The 24,006-nt window shown below is 38.4% G+C and overlaps 1 protein-coding gene across 2 annotated transcripts in view; it reads right to left on the bottom strand.

Annotated features, from left to right (window-relative positions):
• The window catches only part of ANKRD17 (ankyrin repeat domain 17), a 167,295-nt gene that overhangs the window by 74,920 nt on the left and 68,369 nt on the right, over positions 1-24,006 (bottom strand). For both annotated transcript variants that reach the window (XM_058667218.1, XM_058667219.1), the window contains exons 2-5: positions 14,170-14,323; positions 7,466-7,622; positions 1,025-1,172; positions 622-769 (exon numbers count right to left, since the gene is read on the bottom strand). In XM_058667218.1, the coding sequence (XP_058523201.1) occupies positions 622-769; positions 1,025-1,172; positions 7,466-7,622; positions 14,170-14,323 (607 nt within the window). The remainder of the gene's footprint in view (positions 1-621; positions 770-1,024; positions 1,173-7,465; positions 7,623-14,169; positions 14,324-24,006) is intronic.

The raw sequence follows: 24,006 nt of genomic DNA, 5'->3' as shown, positions 1-24,006 counted from the left end.
TCACTAAGACTTCAGATAACAGATCTAAATTATATTATTATTTGAAGATAAAAATGGTACATGTAATAAGTTTCAAAATTCCTTTAAACAGAACATGCAGATTTTAAAAACTAAAACATCTAGTTAAAATGAATCTCATAGAAATTATATTTTCATATAATTTCACAACTCTTATACAAATCCACGTAGGCGTCAAGTTTGGAGGGGGAAATTAAAACTACAATTCTTTTTTCAAAAAAAAAAAAAAAAATTACTAACTAGCAAGAACACCAATCAGCCTTTTGTGACATAGCCTTTCTTTCTCTTCCATTCCTCTTCACCTGACAAGTAAGCTACCTGGATTTCAGATCTGTGGCCCACACCTTTCTAAGTCACTGGCCCATCTATGAAAGTCATCTTTAATGTAATTTGAAAGGCTCTAAAAGCCAAGTAATCCTCCTCACAAACAAAACAGCAAGTTTTATCTCAAACTATACACACTCAGCTTCATACAGACATATACAATGTGAAGCAAAGAAAAAAAAAAACACAGCTGCAGAAGCATTACTAATGACCATTTCCGTAGAAAATATAAACAAAGGATGCTATTATTTAGGAAATTGAAAAGGAAATGTGCATGACCTGTTGAAGACTGTGCATTGACATCAGCTTTATGCGCTAGCAGCAACTTGACAATCTTGACATGTCCTCCATTAGCAGCAGCCATCAAGGGTGTAATGTCACCTTTGATTCCCCTATCTTCCACATTTGCATGCATTGCCAACAATACCTTACAAAAGAAAAATAAAGTTTAAAGCGAAGGAAACAGGTTAAAATTTTTAATGTATGTATTTATATAACACCATTTTAGTCACTAATACAGTACAAAAGTGAATGAAGGCACAAAATTACCAAACGTATCTGTTGAAATGTTATCTACTGATTGGAAGGATTTACTTTACTATTTCCTTGCTAAGGTATCCAGAATTAGAAAATTAAGCAACCAAGCAGCAAAACGCCCAAGCTTTACTTGGATAATACAAACCTGTGCGAGCTCATAGTACCCAGCAGAACAGGCTAAGCAAAGGAGGCTCTCCCCTTCCTCGGTGTGCTCATTGACACTTCTTCCTTCTATCAGCAACTTGCGCACAGCGTTTACATCTCCTTCTGAACAGGCCTCTGCCAAACTGCGGCTATTAAGGAAAGAATAAGGTAACACTCAGATACAAGAACGTATTTTTAAAAATCACACAGCTTTAAGTACTGATTTTTTATGTCAATCTTGATATCAATGCAAACCAAGAATGATTCATAATTAAAAACTGAAAATGATGGAGGTCACTGAATTTTTAAATTTACAGAAGAACAATACTGAATTACAGTGATCAATATTCCTCAGTTTCAAGTTTTGCAAATGAAGGATAAAATCTATTTACTATAACTAAATAAGTAAAATTTGAAAATAAAATTTTACAGAAATCAATTACACAATACTATTAGTTACTATTCTGCACAAGCACAAGAAAATTTTTATGAAATATAAATGAAAGTATAAAATGGGAAAAGCTTGAAGCAAATGTAAAGGTCTGCTTTTATATGTACGGCTTTACCAAGTAAAGGGAAATCAGAAAATCCTGGAACATGTACTATTAATAAACAACTACTAAGGGAACCTCTACTTGAGCAAAGTATTTACTTCTGCACTCATGTACTGGGAGACACTGACATAACTTAGGAGAGAAAAACAAAACTGAATTCAAGGAAATAGCAGAATTAAAGGTGGAATGAAGAGAAAATTAGACAACAGAAATGTTTTTGTCCTGCAAATCAGAAAAAACAATTCCAACTAAAGACACTTCAATACCAAATCCAAGGATATGAAAATTCTCTTTAACACAATTCTTCTATCACTTACGTGTACTATCACCTTGTCACTTCAGCTGCTAAAAGTCTCATGAAAAAAACTCTTTTCTGCACTTTCATTAATACTACCACCCAAATTCAAGACCAGCACCTCTGAAGGAGACTATGGCAAAGCCTCCTAACCAGCTCCCAGGTTTCACCCTTGTTCTTCCCTTCAAGGCTGTTTGCCCAAGGCACCCAGAGAGCTCTTGGTTAAGGATAAAGGTGGTCGTGTCACTTCTAGGCTCAGCATCTAGCCTGGCCTCTACTGAGAGCTGGCCAAAGCCAAGATCATCGCACTCTTCCATTTTTCACATCTGACGCTTCACTTACTAGCTCATAGCTATGCCTTCCACTTGTGCAACAATGGCTTGCCTTCCTTGTTATTATTTAATGTGCGAAATATACTCCAACCTCAAGATATTTATATATGCTGTCCCTTTGCCAAGACAATTACTCTCCCAAATACAGCTGGCTCCTTTTCCTCTTTCAGATCTTTGCTAAAAAGACATTAAGTGAGAACTTTCTTGATTACTCTATCAAAAATGCAACATCATCTCCAACCCAAACATTACCCTTGAAATTACACAGCTACTCTTTTCCTCTAAGTACTTATCACTGTGTGTCAACCTAAACACTGTCCTTACTGTTTCTTTATCTAAGAAAGAATCTGACAAGTCTGATTCTCTTTCCCATTCAACAGGACACTACAGTCCTAGAAACAGGGCTCTGTACTGCAGTGTCAGGAAATTCTTCCCATCACATTTCCCAAATAAAGAGCATACATTTTCTTTCCTTCAAGGCAAGGTTTCTCTCCCATCATTTTTTCATGCACATACTATCTCCCACTTTTACCATTTGGACTTCCTCATTAAATTTCCATATACGTATGCTAACTTAACACATTGCGGGATCTGGTTCAGCAATAGCTGAACTTCAGAACTTATGAGCAAATAACATGTTAAGTCTGGCATATGGCACTGTACCTGTATAAGTCTGGCTTACAACACCTACTGCACTTCACTGTACTCAAGATTTGTTGAAAAAATAGCACCACAAACATGCTCGATTGTTTCAATGCAAAAGAACACATATGGTAATCCTTCTATTCTTTCCTATTTTAGCTAGCTTCTCTGTCTTTTTTTTTTTAAAGATTCATTCTATTTTCATTGGAAGGTCAGATATACAGGGAAGAGGAAAGGAAGATCCTCCATCCACCAACCCCAAGTGGCTTCTACAGATGAAGCTGCACTGCTCTGAAGTCAGGAGCCCAGCAGGGTCCCAAGGCCTTGGGCCATTCTCAAGTGCCCTCCTAGGCCACAAGCAGGAGCTGGATGGGAAGTAAGGACGCTGGGATCAGAACTGGTGCCCATATGGGATCCCGGTGATTGCAAGGTGAGGACCCCAGCAACTAGGATACCATCCCAGGCAGTTTAACTAACTTTTATACACTCTTCAAGGTGTTTTGAGTTTTTCTTGCCAGTCTCAGCAGATACCACATTAAAAATTTCTTAATATCAATAATATTTCAGGCTGACAAAACAGAACATTAAGGTACAATATGTGAACTAAAAAAGAGTGACTCTACAAGAATGCAAAGTAAATTAATAAAAACACAAAAATCTAGATAGAAGTCCAATAAAGTGCCAAGAAAAATAGCAAACACATTCACTTGTTAACACTATTTAGTTTGTTGCATGCTGTTAAAAAATGACGTGACAGAACACTACAAAACACAACTCTTAAATGCCATTACTTATCCTCCAAATCCATAGAGGTAGCCATTGCATAAATACACTTCAGAGAATGACACACCACATGTAACAAAGGTCCTGTAAGGTTATATTAGCTAGTGACATCATGGCAATGTTAGTTTATATTAAATAACCTAACAGAGTTGACAAAGCAATGCATTTCTCAAAACACTTTCCTATCATTGAGCAATGTATAAACAATAGGATACTGGGCCCAGCGGCGTGGTCTAGCGGCTAAAGTCCTCGCCTTGAATGCCCCGGGATCCCATATGGGCGCCGGTTCTAATCTCGGCAGCTCCACTTCCCATCCAGCTCCCTGCTTGTGGCTTGGGAAGGCAGTTGAGGACGGCCCAATGCATTGGGACACTGCACCCGCGTGGGAGACCCGGAAGAGGTTCCAGGTTCCCGGCTTTGGATCGGCGCGCATCGGCCCGTTGCGGCTCACTTGGGGAGTGAATCATCGGACGGAAGATCTTCCTCTCTGTCTCTCCTCCTCTCTGTATATCTGGCTGTAATAAAATGAATAAATCTTCAAAAAAAAAAAAAAAAAAACAGCAACAAAAAAAAACCCAGTAGGATACTACCATTTTCTCAACTGTTTAAAGGCAATTGCTAAAAGAAATAAAATGACTTCATTGTAGAAGGGGAAAAAAAAAGCCACTGAAGGTTAAAAAAAAAAGTAACATGTACTAATGATTCACTCCCAGCTGCTTCCTCAGACATGTGCTAATTTTCAATATACATACTTAACTGTGTACATGAAAGAAGGAGACTCTATTGCATAGTATTAAAAAAAAATTGGAAATGCCCTTTATAATGCTAAAATAGTAACTACAATAAACTGTAAGCAATACAAAAATCAACTCTTTGGATTCATATTCAGGTTATGAGGAACTAGACCTATCATTTTAATAAACTTCATAAAAAAAATAAAAATCCTGCCCATTAAAAATGGTTAGAATTATGCACATAAACTAGAAGATGTCATTACTAATTGAAAGACATTTGCTTCTTTCATTATATATTAATTATACATTAATGAAAGAAAAAAACATTAAAATCAGTTAGGAAGGCTTTTCTAACAAATCGCTAACAAGTCAGCCTTGCAGTTAAACACTGGTACTAGTGAGCTATTCCACCCTGATAGTTACTCTCTTTAGCTCTTAATCTATAAAATGAAAATAAAAATAGGATATGTCTTTTAAGTATTTTCTGAGTATAATTAAGATGCTACAAGTTAAGGCACGAATCCTCAGCTGTAGGCAACTGCCTAGGTTGCCTTGTACCTAGGTTAGAGTTATATTGCTGGGAGAAAAACAGCCAGTAGCTGGTCAATGTCGAATCTTTGTTAACTATATTAGTATGCTAGCATACCTGCACGCACGTGCATGCATAATGAAAGGTATGTAAATCCAGGAGCTCTGACCCCTATGCCAAGGGAGAAGGGGTGGAGGAGGATATATTTAAATGGGAGCAGCTGAGGGCATGCTTGAAAAGGAAGGAATGACTTCTGGGATATTCCATGGACTGAGCCAATGCACTTGGAGGTGGCTGAGGGAGCTGAGACCGCGTGGTCTGAGTGGGTGCAGGGGAAGGAACTGAGAGGCATATCTGAGTCCGATAGACAACTTCCCATGTGGATGACCTGGGCTAGGCCAAATGGCATCACTTGCTGCCTGTTGGCACTCACCAAAACTGTGGCTTTGGAACTTGCCTGGCTGGGCTAGGCCACAGCAGCACCCACCAGAAGGTGAGGGAACTAGATTTGATGGCAAATTCTGTAAAGGAACTGTGGCCTCACTTCATTGGAACTGTAGCACACACTGCTTTATGTGGAGGGCAGGGGTGGTAGTGGGCTGAGCCAGGCTGGACCACAGAATTCACTTAACATGAACCCATGGAACACTAACAGGAGCTGGGGCTGGGAGAAAGTGAGATGGGGCCAGGCTATGCCATACAGGGCTGCTGTGCTCACTGGCATGCATGAGATCTGGGGCTGGGGGAATGCATGGTAGGGAAATGTGGGGAACTTCCTTACTAGGCCGCAGATCCCACTGGGGAGCACAAAACCCAGGATAAAGTGTGGAGTGGCCAGGCTGCAAAACCCGGGTTGAAGCATCTGCTGGGAAACATGAGATATTTGCTGGGGGCAGGCCTGTAGGGGAATTTAGGGAACTTCCCTGGCTAGGTACAGCGCCTGCTGATGAGTGTGAGAGCTGAGGCTGGAAACAGGCTGGAGCAGGTTAGAGCAGACTAGAGCAGGCTGGACAGCAACACTTGCTGGTACACCTCTGAGCCAGGTCTGGGAATAGGCTGGGAGCAGACAGGCTGTAGATTTGCTGGCACATGTAAGATCCAGGGCTGTGAGTAGGCTGGGTAGGGGAACTACAGGGACATCCTTGTTGGGCTGCTGTTTCCACTAGTGAGCCTGAGTAGAGGGACTGGGGTGAGCCAGTCTAGAGGTTGGCCAGGCTGAGCTAGGCTGCTGCACCTGCTGAAATTCACGAGAGCCAGAATAGGTGCCGGCCAGTTGTGCCAGGCTGCAGCACCAGCTGGCAAATGCTGGGACCGGGTATGAGTCATGCCAAATTGGACTGCTGAAACCCCGTGGCAGGCCTAAGATCTGGGGCTGGGAACACGTCTGGCAGGAAATTGTGGGCACTCCTCTGATAGGCTGTGCCTATCATTGGTGAACATGAGAAACAGGGCTGAGGCAGGCAAGGATAAACTAGGCAGCAAAATTTGTTGGCATACAAAACGGGGCAGGTCGGGTTGAGCTAAGCCACAGCACTCGTAAGGGTGCACAAGAGCTGGATGAACTACAGGCTGTGTCAGGCTAGGCTACATCAGAGACTGGCAATTGCAAAAACTTGGGCTGGAGTGAGCCTGGTAGGGGTTTTGGGGGGGTCACTCCAACTAGGCTACAGCACCCACTGGCATGCAGGAGGACATCTGAAGTGAGCTGCAGTGGGCTGAGCAATACGACATGTCAGTTCACATGAGATATGGGGATGTGGTGACCAGGCAGCTGCACTGGCTGGTGTACACAATAATCAAGTCTGAGGTCACACCAGGCGAGTTTTCTTGCGGACTCCCCAATTTAAACACTGGACTCAGATCCTGGCAACAGGGAAATTCACGGGGAAGGTGGTCTGACCCTGGAGTGCATATATTGGGACTGGGCCTCCTCAGATGCTGATACAGTGGACAGCATGCCCAGATGCACAGGGGAATATGATGGTCAGCTCATCAAAGCCAGCAGGGGATACTGACTACCTCATCAGAGCACAGAAAGCAGAATAGGTAGGACAATTGTCCTGATCAAGCTAGCAGAATGTTCCAAGTAGGTGGATGTACTAAGGTAGACTCTGTCAACCAAAAGACCTGGGAAATAATTTTTCAACCCTGGAGCAATGAAACCAACAGCTTCTCAGAACTAGCAAAGCCATTTAAGTTAGCATCCTCAAAATACTCGTCACCACACTGGAGTCTCTAAGGTGTCATCAAATGACCTTACCCCATTCCTAGGTGCTTATTCAGTATGACAGCAGGGAGCAGTACCCTCTCTCCCCTCCCCTGGGGACACACGAGGAAAAATGAAGCATATGTCCCACCCTCCTTTCTCCATATATGAACCCCTTTGTCCTAACAAAATCAGAGGCTTACATGGGCATGCGTCCCTCTCAATCATGTAAACAGTATTAACAATAAAATTTTTAAAAAGTTATTAGCACAGCGCAAGGCACAAAACAAATTCTCAGTGTATGTTGATTTTTAAGTTACTTTTAATAAAATAGGTTTCACACTGTCCATAGTGACAATGTACTTACTTGTCCGACTGCCCTGCATTTGCTGTACTCTCAGCTCTCATCCGGGTAAGTGCAGCAGCAGCTTCATCCAACGCACAACTAACAGATGACGTCAACCTCCGCAGCACTTCAGGATCTGCAAAGGCTTTTCCATCAGCCGTGGATAATTTGCCTATTCCTATTATATTGGTTCACACCAGTTTGGATATACCCAAAAGTAAAAACAAAGTAAAATTCAAGTTACTTAAATCTATATGCTATGTTTATTAATAAACTCCAAATGGTATACTGAAAAGATACATATTAAGTATTAGCATCTTTTGGGAAATTCTGCTCTTCCAGAGAGCAGAATTGTATAAAAATCATATTCTTCTCATGTTAGTTTATTAGCACTTGATCCTTGAACCCTGTGATACCAGAAAAAGGTCCTCAGCCTATGCTGAGAAAACCAGAGAGTTGTTGCTTCAACTTCTGTCATGTGTTTGGAACAAGAGCCTATGTTCACGGATTGCTAAGTTGGTAAGATGCGAGTCAAGAGCTGTTTAACCATTTTTATCACCACAGACAGAAAAACATGCCCCAAAATAAAATAAAAATACAGGAACACAGACAGAAAGGAAACAGAGGCCTGATAAAGCTGTCTTTGATTCCAGTAGTGTTAGAAGGTCATACCATTTCTACATTTGTTTGTAAATGTCCATTTTTTCTTAAGATTTGGAGCCATTATTTGTGACCAAAGATGGCTTTTAAAAATTCTAGGATATATATATAGATGTGTGTGTGTGTGTTTATTTATAGATGAGGCTTACTTATATTTATATTGGAAAGGCAGATCTACAGAGAGCAAAGACAGAAAGATCTTCCTTCCACTGCTTCACTCCCCAAGTGGTTGCAATGGCTGGAAACTGAGCTGATCTATAGGCAGGAGCCAGGACCTTCGTCCAGGTCTCCCACACGGATGCAAGGTTCCAAGGCTTAAGCCATCCTCCACTACTTTCCCATGCCACAAGCAGGGAGCTGGATGGAAAGCGGAACAGTTGGGACTGGCGCTCATATGGGATCCTTGATTCACACAAGGCAAGGATGCAGCCGCTAAGCCATCACTCTGCATCCTTTAGGATATGTATTTTAAATGTGTATTATTCTTACTTCAAATTATGTTTACAGTTTACCACATCGTCAAAAGCACTAAATGTAAAAACTGTTCGGAGTATAGATATTTAAATTTTCAGAAGCAGAAATAATTACTGATTAAATGAAACAGAACTAGTTGCTTTTCCAGATATCTGTCTAGCAAAGCTTCCCTCTAACCTTATCGTTCTAACTCAGAACCACTTAATACAATCTGCCTTTCAGCACCATCTATGCTGCTTTTCAAAATCTATGGAAGTTACACAGGAATTTTGTCTAGAGATTAAGATGCTGGTTCAGATGCCAAAATTTCACATTATAGTGCCTGGATTTGATTTCAGCTTCCTGCTAGTATAGGCCTTGGAATGCTATGATGTTGGTCCTAACGGTTGTGTCTCAGCCACGTACATGAGAGACCGAACATCCCAGAGTTCCTGGAGGGAAGCTAAGCAGGGACCATCACAGGCACTGGGGAGTGAACAATGAGCAGACCAGAGCTCTATGTCTCTTTTCCAAATAGATAAATACAAACAAAAATAAAACTGAACTCTCCTCTCACTACAAATAACAAATTCAGTAAGCAGCAAGGCTTAAACCTCTACGTATTTTAAAAACTCTAAGGTGATCGGATGTGCAGTTACGATTAAGAACTTCTAAAATTTAATGTTAGGATAGATGGTAAGGAATGCTGTGACAATATGTATCTATATGTTATTCTAATTTTGGAGGTAGTCAGAATATTAGGTTCCAAAATATACAAATCAAAAGCCTCCATATTGTTTTTAAATCTCCAAATACTCACATGAACATTAAAATTTAAGAAACAAATATTGTAAGGTTTAACTTTAAATTACTTTTTAAAAAAGATTTACTTGTTTTTTTTTTTAAGGATTTACTTATTTTCATTCTAAAGACAGATTTACAGAAAGAAGAGACAAAGACAAAGACTGTAGATCTTGCATCTGCTGATTCACTCCCCAGTTGACTGCAATGGTCGGAGCTGAGCCTATCCGAAGCCAGGAGCCAGGAGCTTCTGGGTCTCCTATGTAGGTGGAGAATCCCAAGACTTCGGGCCACCCTCTACTGCTTTTCCAGGCCACAAGCAGAGAGCTAACAAGGAAGTGGAACAGCCGGGACACAAACTGGCTTACATATGGGATCCTGGGAGTGCAAGGCAAGGTTTTAGTCACTAGGCTATCATGCCTGACCATAAATTATTTTTTATATAGACATACAGAACTTTACTGCTTCATTCTACAAATGCCCATAACAGTAACAGTTGTGCCAGATTAACACCAGGAACCACAACTCAGTCCTGGTCTCCACAAAAAGGGAGCCGAAACCCAACTATTTCAGACAATACCTGCAGCCTCTCACAGTACACACCAGCAGGAAGCTGGAATTGAGATAAGAGCCAAGGACTAAAACAGAGGCACTGGGATGTGGGACGTGGGGATCTTAATAAGCACCTTAGCTGTTACGGCAAACACTAACCCTTCTTCACCCTTATTACAGGTTTTGACGCTGTCCCTGATCTTTATGTTCTTCTGCTTGTTCACATAAATTATATGAAATTTGCCTACTTTATATAAATAAATTTTTAAAAACCAGCTTGTTACAGGTTTTAAAGCTAAGACAAAAGAGGCTACTTGGGAATAGCAAGCATATTTGAATAAGAAAATACCACAGAAGAATGAAAGGGGATAAATAATATCACGTAAGTTTGTATTTAAATTTTATAAAAGCCTATGCTTGTTTTAGTTTTCAGAATCTAGGTTTTAAATATTATATCTTCCAAACAAAAATATTATGCTAAGAAGCCTTTAGGGTTTCATTTACTACAAAATGCTCAGAGCAGGGTACAGCACCGTAGCCTAGTGGCTAAAGTCCTTCCCTTAAACACCCCGGGATCCCATATGTGTCCCAGCAGCCCCACTTCCTATCCAGCTCCCTGCTTGTGGACTGGGAAAACAGTCGAGGACAGCCCAGAGCCTTGGGATCCTGCATCTGTGTGGGAGACCTGAAAGAAGTTCCTGGCTCCTGGTCACTTGGGGAACGAGCCAACGGACGGAGGATCTTTCTATCTCTCCTCTCTGTCAATCTGGGTTTCCAATAAAAATAAATATTTTTTAAAAACGCTCACAGCAGTTAAATTTCGATGTGCTACAGTAATCAGATATACAAAACATAGAAACAACATAATTTGTGTCACTAACATACAGTCACTATAATCTTACTCTGCTATATTTACTCTTTAGATAATTTCTGGATGAGCATATTATGACAATTGAGGTCAATTTGAATGTCAGATTATTCACAAAGAAAATTAGCTGCAATTATAGAGCCATCCCAAATCAACTATGCAAACAGTTGTCAGTAAGACAGACTTGGGGTCCAGGGTGATGGCTTAATTGGTTCAATATCCCACTGGAATCCCATATGGCTGCTGAGTCATATCCCAGCTGCTCGACTTCCCTTCCAGCTCCCTGCCTGTGGCCTGGGAAAGCAAAGATGTCTCAAAGCCTTGGAACCCTGCACCTGTGTGGGAGACCTGGAAGAGGCTCCTGGCTCTCAGCTTCAGATCAGGTCAACTCTGGCCATTGTGGTCATTTGGGGAGTGAACCAGCAGATAGAATATCTTTCTCTCTGTTTTTCCCTTCATACAATAAAAATAAAGAAAGCTTAAAAAAAAGAGAGAGGGGGGTTATAACTGGATCCGCAGAGAGTAATCATCACTTCAAAAAGAAATAAGTAAATATCCCACATTAAACTATTTCGACCTTTTCTCTTTTTTTTAAAGATTTTTTTATTATTATTGGAAAGCCAGATATACAGAGAGGAGAGATAGAGAGGAAGATCTTCCATCCGATGTTTCACTCCCCAAGTGAGCCGCAACGGGCCGGTGCTCACCGATCCGATGCCTGGAAACTGGAACCTCTTCCAGATCTCCCAAGCGGGTGCAGGGTCCCAATGCATTGGGCCATCCTCAACTGCTTTCCCAGGCCACAAGCAGGGAGCTGGATGGGAAGTGGAGCTGCCGAGATTAGAACCGGCGCCCATATGGGATCCCGGGGCATACAAGGCGAGGACTTTAGCCGCTAGGCCATGCCACTGGGCCCTTTTTCGACCTTTTCATATGAAGACATGAGAGCAAAAAAATAACCAGAAAACAACCCAAGATTTGAACGGGCACCCTCTCAATTAATAAGGTTATTAAAATTAATTTATTCTAGCTATTCTGGCATATAGTGACCTATTTTTTCTAATTTTATCCAGTTAGATATTAATCAGCAAACATCAGAAAATGAAGAAAATGACCAGATTGTTCTCTGAAAATTTTGACATTTAATCAATACAGACACGTGCGTTAAAACATTATCTAGATTTCTAACTTTAAGATAATGAAGCATGTTATTTTTTAAAAACTTTGCAAAAAAAAAAAAAGATTTACTTATTTTTATTTAAAAGGCACATTTACAGAGAGACAGAGAAAGATATTCCATCTGCTGGTTCACTCCTCAAATGGCTGTAACGATAAAAATTGAGCAGATCCGAAACCAGGAGCCAGGAGCCTCTTCTGGGTCTCCCACCTGGATGCAGGATCCCAACAACTTATTGAGCCATCTTTCCCTGCTTTCCCATGTTATAAGCAGGGAGCTAAATGGGAAGTGGAGCACCTGGGATGTGAACCAGTGTCCAAATGGCATGTTGGTGCTTACAGGCAAGGATTAGCCTTCTGAGATAACACACCATACCATAGACTTTAAAAAACAAGATTTATTTTATTGTGGCAGGCAGTTATTGTGGTATAGTGGTTAACGCTGTTTCCCAATATGCCCACATTCCAAATGGAGACAACTTCATGTCCCATAGGTTCCACTTCTGATCCAGGAATTCAATCTGAATTTCCCACATGAGTGGCAGGATTTGAGCCAGCACCTCTTGGCTGTTAGGCAGGCCCAACTGATGCACTCTGAAGGGAGCAGCGGGAGGCCTGACTACATGGACATTTGGTATCCACACGGGAGACCTACATGGAACTTCAAGCTCATAGCTATGGCCCAGTCCAGTCCTATATTTTCATTCCAGAATTTTATGATGCAAAAAGAAATCAAGCTTAATCATGAACTCTCTAAATATTTAGAGGCTGTATTATACAATATTAAGTGAATTAGCAAATAGTAATATGTAAACTTTGTTATACTAAAATAGCTTATATGATATACTTGCATGTTCTTAAACCATACAAAACTTAATACATGTTTCTAAATGATCAGAAAGATTTAGAATTGCAATCATTTTTACATAAAGCATATCATCTATATGGTGCTAAATCTTTGATTATATACATGATCCCTAATTAAAGTACTGTTTTTATTAGAACAATGAGGATCTACTCTTCAAAAATATAATGGTTTCAGAAGACAGGCTATAACAAAAAAGGTGGGGAAATTATATGTATTCAATTGTTGGTACTCATAGCAGTTATATTTTGTGAAATTCCTGCAAACACTGATGTTTGAACTATTGTTCCCAGGAGCTGTACAGCTTTGGAATAATTCTTAGCCTTGGGCCATAGCATTTTCATCTTTATCTATCCTTCTGTTTAAAGACACCTTATTTAATGCATACAGTATTTTTTCAAACAGCTGAAAAAATAACTAACAGGTTTATTCTGATGCAAGACAGCAGTACTGTAACAGATTATCTGATAAAGCTTATCAAACCCAAGTATTTTCTCCCTAAGGCATATCACAGATTTCTAATTAATGGGAACACTAAAGAACATGTTGCCATTATGCCCGTAGCACATTTTAAATAACGAAATCACCAATCAAAATGCCAAAATGTGGAAAATACAGCACTAAATAGGTTGCAAAAAGATATCTATTTGTAAAATTAGGACTGAGACTGAGACAAGAGTCACCTTATCTGGTTTCAGCTGAGTGTGGGATGACTCAGATCTGCCTTATACAGTGCATTTTCATGAAACACTCTGAGGACCAATGTGAGTGTTACAAACAGAGCTTACATGTAAGTCAACCAAAGAGTGATGAAAACCATGTTAGAACAAGTCAATTTTTTATCAAATCAGCTGCAAATAAATTTTATGATGATAATGCAAATTGAGGTATGTTTTAATGAAATGCTCACTGTAACTTCCTAGAAAAAAAATTAGTTTTTATTGATAGTATCATAGTAAACATCAAAAGTCATAGATATATGGGGCCAATATTGTGGTATATTTTAATGTCAGCATCTCATAGGGCCACGGGTTCAATGATCAGCCACTCTACTTCCAACTACTGCTCTGTTACAGTGCCAAGGAAAATAGCAGAACATAGCCCAAGTGTGTGGGTTCCTATACCCACATGGGAGTCCCAGAAGTGCCTGCCCCTTGGCTTTAGTCCAGTGCAACCCTGATCACCAGGGTCATGTAGAGAGTGACAGAAGATCTGTCTCTGCTGTCAAATAAATAGATCGTAAAAAAAAAGAAGGTTGCATGTGTACAATTGACAAGAATTTTTATTAATATACAATTGTGGATAGGATAACCATGTAGATTTATTAGTACGCAGAGCTCACAGACGTACCTGCAGCTTCCAGCAGAGCTTCCAGTCTAGCTTGTGTTTCTGGATCTACTGTCCTGAGGTCTGCACCATCAGCAGTACCCGACAAGAGCAATTTGGAAGCTGTTTCCAGCATCGGATTTTCCAAATCATCCTGATCCAAAATGAAAGATTCCACCTAGAAAACAAATACAACAAAAGGAAGAAAAGAAGGAATGAAAGGAGAAAGGGAAAGATGGAAAAGGATGGGGAGAGAAAAAATATTTTAACATAATTATCAATGATAAATACAATGGAACCCTGAATATATTAAACAAGATATCTAAACCCAGTGCTTAACTGAAGAACTTAAGAAATTATTACTCATCTAAATATAATTTTGCTTACTGAAATTATTTCAGTTCTTCCCCATTTTAATCTGGCTATGAACACATTAAGTTATTGCTTAGGCTCTTAACTCTTCGCCTTTGATACTTGATCTAAAACAGCAATTTTAAATATTTTGCTTTTGGGATTTATGTATTTATAAAGTACTGAGGTTCTAAGGACTTAATATGAGGGGGTTTTATTTCTTGATATTTACTGTATTACCGGTCAAATCACAGTATCAAAGAGCCAACTAAAAATGAACAGCAGTACCAGGGGTTTAATCAAAAGTCCACATGTTAGAAGGCTGCCCAGGCTAGGTAAATCTAGTTCTAAAATCTTAATTTGCATTCAAAACCTGCATTTTATCACGGGAAATACTGACTTTGTTTTTTTTTAAAGTGACACACTCACTTCAATCACTTCTGAGAATGTTTGCTAAACACCAAAATTTGATCATCGTGATGGCCAATTCTGATTTCTAACAAATTGTATTTAATTTAAAGGGGGGGGGGGCAGCTAACTCACCATATATCTAAAAACAGAAAAAAGTGCAAGTGCTTTTCCTCCCAACACTACTTCTGTACACAGATGTGCTTTTTGTGTACTTCCCAAATGTTACAGTAACATTAGAAAGACAAGCATTTTAATAATGAAGATTTCATGATGTTACTTTTATTGCTTCATTAAGGACACTACAAAATTGAAAAAGTTTTTATGTGTTGTCTTAATTATAAGTTTTAGGCAGTGAAGAATATACTGAGTAGTACAATTTGGTGGCAAGGCCTTCATTAGGAGCCAGTAGGTTAGCTATCAGCCATTTGCAACATCAGTGTAAACATTAGAAGGCAAAAAAAGCAAAAACATTTAAATATCATGATTGAAATTGTTTTGACACCTTGGATGCCCTAAGATGGTCTATGAGACTCTGAGAGGTCTACCAACCATATGCTGAAAGCTACTGGTTGTAAATTAAAAAGAAATACAAAGAATTAAGAAATTAATTCAGGGAAAAGTTTTATTTTGTCATCACTTATCATAGTGCTACTTACAAAAAGTCAATGAAATGTATTTATTCTCAATGGAAAAAGTTAATAGATAAGTATATATTATATTTAACATGATCAAAGTAAATTTCACCAGTCTAACACTCTAATACCTAAACCAGGTATAAAACTAATTAGTAACTGGAAACATAATCATGCTTATATCACGTATCCACAGGGTCAGGGATAAGAAAAACACCGTAAGGAATAACTTCTCAGACTCATAACTTCAGAAATCGTATTGTTCCTAACTAGTAATCTTGAATACCATCATATTTAATCAGCATGCATTTAATATTTAATAAGGTTTTTGATATTTCAAATACAAAGACTCAGAACATGTTGAAAACAGTCTCCATAAATATCTGAAAATGTTCAGAGAAGTTCAGAGAAGTATCAGTGTAAACAATCAAAAAATAATCTTTAAAATGTCAAGGAGAGAAAACAAGAATAATTTTTACTTTTATTTTTATACACAGTAGCAAAGCCATGATAATAAGAATCAAACAGAAACCTTGGAAGAGTAATATGTGATTAACTAGAATATCAAAGGAGATGTTAGAAGGAGATGAGCTGTTAGAAGGAGACCTAGCATACATACAGAATAATATGAAAGGATTTCCACCAAAATCACTAAGCTATGTAAGAAAGGGAAGCACACAACACATTTCTATATGACAAGGTAGTTTACTGTATGAAGTCAGAAGGCTAGAAAGCCAGACCACCAAAGGTATTAAATTTCAACCAAAAGGGATTTTTTAAGACATAAAGTTCTCTACAGCACAGTGTATAATAACTAAGCCTGGTGAAAATTTACTTACAAAGTTGCATTTTAACTCCTTAATGAGAGATATTAAGTATAGGAAGATTTGCTTTAAGTGTCTTTATAATTGTAAAGTTCTCATGTTGGTTCTTATAGTCCTCTATTCATACAATGTATAAAACATATTCACTTAAATAGCAAATCAAAATGGCTATGAAATTCTATTTAGCTCAGTGTTTAAAATGCCCACGGTCCCACATTAGAGTGCCTAGGTTCAATTCCAGCTCTAGCATGAGCTCTAGCTCTCAGTTCCAGCTTACTGACAATATGCACACCGAGAGGCAACTGCAGACAGCCCAACAGGCTGCGTTTTTGCCATCCAGGAGAGAGACCAGGATTCAGCTGACCCTGGGTCAATCCCAGAAGTTGCAGGTTTTTGAAGAGTCCATTACCAGATGGGTGTTCTCTACCACTTAAATAAACTGAAATTTTTAAAAGGTGAAGGAAGGAGGACAGGTATTAGGATAAAAGAATAAAAATTACAACTAATGTTTCTTCCCCATTCCCAGTTTAACGAAGGAGGGGCTGATATGGCATAATGGATTAAGTTGCTGTCTGCAATCCAGCATCTTACATGGGAGCCAGCTCAAGCTGCAGCTGCTTCACTTTTTCAATAAGCTCACCCTTAATATGCCTGGAAAACAGCAGAGGATAGCCCATATGTTTGGATTCCACACCCAAATAAGAGACTGGATGAAATTCTTGGCTTTGGTAAGCCCTAGCGCTGGCACTGTAAAATTTAGAAAGTAGACCAGCAGATGGAAGATCTCTCTCTCTCTCTCTCTCTCTCGCTCTCTCTTTCTTTTCCCCCCACCTATCCCACTCTGTAGCTCAGCCTTTCAAATAGATTAAAAAAAAAAAACTTAATGATGGAGTAGCTAATTTCAAGGACACTACTAAGATCGAAAGGTTTCGGTACCAGTATTAACATCAGGTACCACCTGTATGACTTGAGCAAGTCTCTCAATCACTAGGCACTTTTTCTGCCCAACATCTTTCACAAATTTATTACATGTGATGATATATATTGCCTATCATACTAAGCTCCATAAAAACAGAAAATTTGTTTACTAGTCTAACTTTGGCTGACTGACCCAAACTGAAAAAAAAAGTGTTCAAAGAAGTTTCAATTTACCAAGAATTGAGTTTCAGTTCTTTCCTTTCAGTTTCTAAAAGACTCTTGCACATGAGGAGAAGCAGGGAAACAATACATAAATTTGCAGATTCTGGATTTCATAAGGGACATAGAAAAATTTCACATTTAGTAGAAGCAAAATGCCATCTTCACTGACTTATGAAACATATTTGTTATATCCTATGAGTAAGAGTTACTATTTTCTGTTACAGAGGATACAAAACTAGGTAAAACCAACGCCAAAGAAAACAAACATCTCATTCATGACAATGTACATAAAGGAACAATCAAATTAAAATATACATGAAGCAATGATAGAATAAAATAACTCTAAGATTTCAGAAGGGAAGTAGTAAGCAACTTCCTCCTGGAACCAATTCATCCTTTACCAACTGGAAAGAACTTGTTAAATTATACAACAAGTGGAGAGAGAATGATATAAGGATATGCAACATACAAAACTAACTTAGAGCATACAGTGGACATAAGGCTCTCTTTAGTGTGTGCTTCCACAGATTACACTGAAAGCTCAGGCCGGCACAGCAGCTAGGATCTCATGTGGGCGCAGCCTCTAATCCCAGCCGCCCTGCTTCCTGTCCAGATCCCTGCCTGTGACCTGGGAAAGTAGTCGAGGATGGCCCAAAGCCTTGGGACCATGCCCCACATAGGAAATCCTGAAGTTCCTGGCTTTGGATCGACTCAGCTCTAGCTACTGTGGCCACTTGGGGAGTGAATCAGCGGACAGAAGATCTTTCTGTCTCTCCTTCTCTTTGCAGATCTACCTTTCCAATAAAAATAAATAAATCTTAAGAAAAAAAATAGACTGAAAGCTCAAATATACATTTTCACTTAAATCTAACTCACTCTAATAATACCAATTCCTCATGAAAAATTAATACTAAATTAAAACTAAGTTCTAGAACAAAAGCAATAAAAATGATCTGAATAAGAAATCCAAATAAACATTTAAGCCGCAGACACTACTGACATTTTAGAAGAGAATTCTTTGTTGTTGAGAGCTGTCCTGTGCCTTTTAGGAACACTCATGTCCTCTCTGACCTCCGTTCTCTAGATGCCAGGATTAAAACTTCCTCAGTCTGTGACAACCAAAATATTTCCAAACACTGACAAAGGTTCCTTTCAATGAGAAAAGAAAAAATAATCACCAAAGAAACCTGGAACAAGGGTAGCAGGGGAGCGGACAGAATGAGGAAGCTGAGAATCGCTGAGTTAAATGGAAGCAAAGGGGCACAACATTTGGCCCAGTGATTAAGATATTGGCAACCCATACTGGAGTGCCCTATCAGCACCACTAGTTCCTGATTTCCACTTCAGCCTAGGCAGCAGCGGTCATGTCTCAAGTAGCTGGGCACTTGCAGGAGTCCTGGACTGAATTCCCAGGCCGTTAGCCTGACCCATGCACAATTACTGCAAGCATCTGAGATATGAACTAAAAGAGTAAGACCTGGCTCTCTCTGCCTCTCAAATAAATAACCACACACACAAAGTAGCCAACAGAGGATCTAAATGATGGAACACTGTACAATTATTTTACCAAATAAGTGGAATGGGAGCAAATAAAAAATCTTCTAAATTAAAGACATTAAAGAAACGTAACTGCCAAAATAATACAGACCTTATTTAAACGGTGATTCAAATAAATCAATGGGAAAAACATTTTTGAGACAAGTGAAAAACCTAAATGTATATACTGGGTATTAGGTATTGCAAAGGAATGACTCTGCAATAAAATGTCTTCATCTTTTAAGCAGGAATACTTTGACATGCAAAACATTAACTGAAGAAAACAAATATGTGGTTAACCATAATGCAGAATTTGAGAAATAAATACAGACTTTTAGAGTCGATACAATGTCTCACAGGCTACTCCTATACCTGCCAGCACCGGCATCCCAAATGGGTGCTGGGTGCTGGGTGGTGGTTCACATCCTGGATATTCCACTTCTGATTCAGGTCTGAATAAATTAGTTTATGATATGACAAGAATAGTACTCCCAAATCATCTTACATTAAAGAAGAGAAAGTCAGAATTTGGCTATGTCCTTAAGAACTTTATATTTCAAACTAACTGCACTCAAAATAACCTATCACGCCATGCTGGTATAGAATAATCCATTTGGTAATATAATAAATGAGGGTATCCCAAAGAAAACTATTTTGACTGACTGAACATCACAGATACAGACTTGAGTTTGCTGAAGAAGTTACCTGTCATCGACTACATACTATCTGCAAAAGCAGGACATTCAGCAATGTCTCTCACAAATACATAATATGGAAAGTTAACATACAGACATCTGCCAAACAAGCCTGGAAAAAGTACTAACCAGATATTAAAAGAGGATGCAGAGAAATGAGAAAAAAATTCTGAGTGAGCATGGCAAAAGGAATGATGCTTTCAACATTGTGATAACAAATTCTCATTTTATACGGTAAGCCACTCAAAGACTTACAGCAAATAACAGTTTAGGAAGATAAGTGAATATCATATCAAAGATGGTTTTACACAGATGTGACATAAAGAGAAAAATCAATCAGGAACATATTTATTATATCAAATATAAGATTATGTGAAGGTAGAAGAAAAAAAGATCCAGCTGAGATTAAAGATACTTTAAGAAACAAAAGTTAGAACAAAGTTCTAAAGTTAGAACACTGGGGAACTGGTTAGTGAGTGGGTATTTGGCACAGCAAACATGACACTGCTTTGGCAAACAATTCTCATGCTGCCTGGCACACCCACACATGCCCCACTGTGCATTTGGAATCACTCCCACTTCCAACTGCCTGCTAAGTGCACCCCAGGAAGCAGCAGTTGATAAAACACACCTGGGAGACCCAGATTGAGTTTCTAGCTCCTAGCTTTGGTCTGGGCCTCCTTGTAGTTACTAAGGACATTTGAGAAATGATTCTGTAAATGAAAAGGTCTCGACTTGCCTTTCTTTGTCTCTCCTTTTCTACTTTTAATAAATTCAAATAAAAAAATTTAGAATGCTGGCACCTTCCCAAACATGGTCTTGTTGATTTTCAATAATCCCAATCCCCTCTCAGCCCATCAACCAGTCATTACTATTTCTGCTATCCTGAAATCTTTCTGCGCATTTATTATTGAATTCCAAACAAGCAATCTTAACTTTAAGTGGACAATCTTATTTCAAGAAAGCTAATATAAACATAGACTGCTGTAAATGTTTTTATAACAACTCAAAATCTCCAATTTCCTTCAGAAAAAAAAATTTCACTCCAAAGTTTGTACTGCTTAAAATTTAAACACCTCTTAATAAATCCAGCAAATATCCCTCCACATGTAGTCAAACTGCTCAGAGTCCTGGTCCTATTTCTGATCTGGGTCACATTTTACACATTTTATCTGATCCCAGCTGCCTGCTAAAGTGCATTTTAGGAGGCATCCAGTAATGGCTCAAGTGGTAGATCCTTGCCAACCACGTGCAAAACTTATCATTAGCTACTGCAGGTAACTAGAGGAGAGAACCAGGGATGGGAGCTTCTTCTGTGTCTCTGACACTCAACAACCTAAGGAGAGCTCTTTACATTCCACAGGACTTCTGGTTGTCAAGTAGTGAATTACTTAACTCAGACATCACTTAGTAACATTTTCAGTCAGCCAATATAAACATAATTTAAGACAGTAACAGTTTGTATTTATGGCATTACTCATCACTATCAAAATCTTTTGAATAAAAAAGTACTAAAAGACTGCATTAAAAAGTAGATACCCAGGTAAAGGAAATTAACATGAACCTGCGATAATCTTATGACGGTGATGAAGTTCCAAACAGCTCACACTACATCTAATACGTAAGAAACAGCCATAATCACTCAGTACAATACAACCTTTTCTACATGTGGTTTTGATATCTAAGTTTAGTTTTTATTTTTTATCTTAAATAAAACATGCAAAACAAAAAAAGTTGATAAATTATTCCAAATGTATATAACTTGAATAATTTATTTAAAAACAAATTCTTCAGTAATGTCACTGAGCACTCATCCATGTAACACTGAATTTTTTTACAAGACAAAACCTCAAATACAAAACATTGTGATTGTGTTTGAGTTATAATCTTTTTCCAACAATTTGTATGAAATCAGTAAAACAAGAATTCAGCGTGAAATTTTTACCAATGGTAATACGCTTTCAAAAGAGAATGACTGTTAAAAATAAGATTAATTGTATGACATTACTCTATTTACAGTGTATCAGTGAATTAAAGACATGAAGTGCTTCAAATATTCCCTTGAAATTACATCAACAGCAGGATTCAGTAGTAGTAAGTCATTTAATTATAACTGAGCCTTTTCTGGTATAATCATTATTCACCGTTTATCACAGAGATCGTTTCAAAATATAATGATTCTTAAGAGATGGTCTTAAAACATAAATACAGACATACACTCACAGTTACAAAATCTGGTACCATTATACTGCTGAAATTTAAGAATTCTCATACAGTATCTAGAAATATTCCAGAAAGATGCTGAAGGGATACATTAATTAAAACAAAAATCACATTGATAACAGACTTCCTAAATGCCAATAACATGCAATTAAACGTTCTGCAACATAATTTTTTCAAAACAGAATCCAATTAGAGTAAATATTTTTTAGGTATGTAAGTAGTCTGAAATATAAAAACCTGCTAATATTTCTGAATTTCTAAACATTTTCTGAATTTATGCAAGTATTCCTTCAAGAAAGAAAAATCTAATAATGGAGGAGCTAAGCATCACAAGACTAAATATTTAGAAAATGAATCAAGGGCTGGCATTGTATTGAAGTGGGTAAAGCCACAGTCTGTGATTCCCATATCCTAAACGGATGCTGGGTCTTGTCCTAGATGTTCAATCCCAGATTCAACTCTTTGCTAATAGCCAAGATAAACAGGAGGGGATGGCCTCACAGATGGCTACACAGAAGATCCAGATGAAGCTCTCAGTTCCTGGCTTCAGCTATACTCAACAGTGGTGACTGCAGCCACCTGGGGACTGAAATCAGCACACAGAAGATGTTTTTCTCTTTCCTCTAATCCCCACCTTATCCTTCCACTTTCAAATAAACAAATGAATAAATAATAGTTTTGAAAAAATAAAAGCCAGTAGTAAAATAATGTTCAGAAGAGCAATTATTCATAACACTGCTAAGTATAATGTCTGTAGAATAGGAATAAAATAGTTTCCCATTAGAAATGAAAATAAAAATAAAACTTTAGTATTAAGTTATGAAAGGGATAGAAGAATCATAACAAAAATAAAGCTTTAAAATTCTACTGTAACTTTCACTGATAAATAAAAAAAAAACAAAGAACAGGGTCCAGCACAACAGCCTAGTGGCTGAAGTCATTGCCTTGGACATGCCAGGATCCCATACAGGCGTCAGTTTATATCCAGCTGTTCCACTTCCCTTCCAACTCCCTGCTTGAGACCTAGGAAAGCAGCAGAGGATGACCCTGCACCCAAGCGGGAGGCATGGAGGAAGCTCCTGGTACTGGATCAGCTCAGCTCTGGCCACTGCAGCAACCTGGGGAGTAAACCAGTAGATGGAGGATCTTTGTCTCTCCTTCTGTAAATCTGCCTATCCAACAAAAATAAATAAATCAAAAAAAAAAAAAAAAATAACAAAGAACAAGTCAATGAAAAAGAAAAAATGATCCAATTTTTTAAAAAGTACACAGACCAGGTTAAAAAAAAAAGGTATCTATCTAAATGTTGTTATAATACAGACATCTTAACTTTTTTTAAGTCATAAAAGTTCAGGACAGAGGAATAAGATGATAATCCCAGTGAAGAGTGTGATATTAATATTATTCCTCAAAGGAAAAAAAAAAAAGTAAGTAAGTAACATGACTGGGGAAGTGGCTGAGCATGCCCCAGGCACATGGATCCCTGCATCCCCAAGGAAGATTCGGAGGAAACTTCTGGTTCATGGCTTTGGTACAGCCCATCCCTGGTTGTTGTGGCCAAGTGCGGCAGTGAACCAGCTGCTGGAAGACCTCTGTGTCTTTGCAACTCTGCCTTTTATACAAATAAAATTTAAAAAAATTTTTTTAAATGACATTTAAAATAAAAGTTAAAGTTGGTGATGGTCTGCTATTTAAGCATTCAATATGTAAGGTAAAACTGCTAAAAAATAAATGGGTCTTCATAAAATTCATAGACAACAACTACATCTAGATTTCAAAAGCTATTTTAAAAAAATACTTATTTTTGGTTTCCATTTTTCCATGAACTTATTCTTTGAATAAGCAGCTGCAAAATTCATATAATTTAGTAAGAGGTTTCCATAAACCTGTGCCAAAAAATGCAAAGCAAGTGGATTAAGCAAGGATAATAGAGGATTTAGAAATATAGAATTAACTGCAATGTTTATATTTTACAATGAAACAGAAATGTAATATAAACAGATTCCAGGCTGTAATTTCAAAGATCTGACTATACCTTAAGCACAAAGG

Source organism: Ochotona princeps, chromosome 7, assembly GCF_030435755.1.
Source record: "Ochotona princeps isolate mOchPri1 chromosome 7, mOchPri1.hap1, whole genome shotgun sequence".
Lineage (NCBI taxonomy): Eukaryota > Metazoa > Chordata > Mammalia > Lagomorpha > Ochotonidae > Ochotona > Ochotona princeps.
Note: the sequence above shows the minus strand (reverse complement) of the source record. Positions and strands in the feature narration are given on the sequence as shown.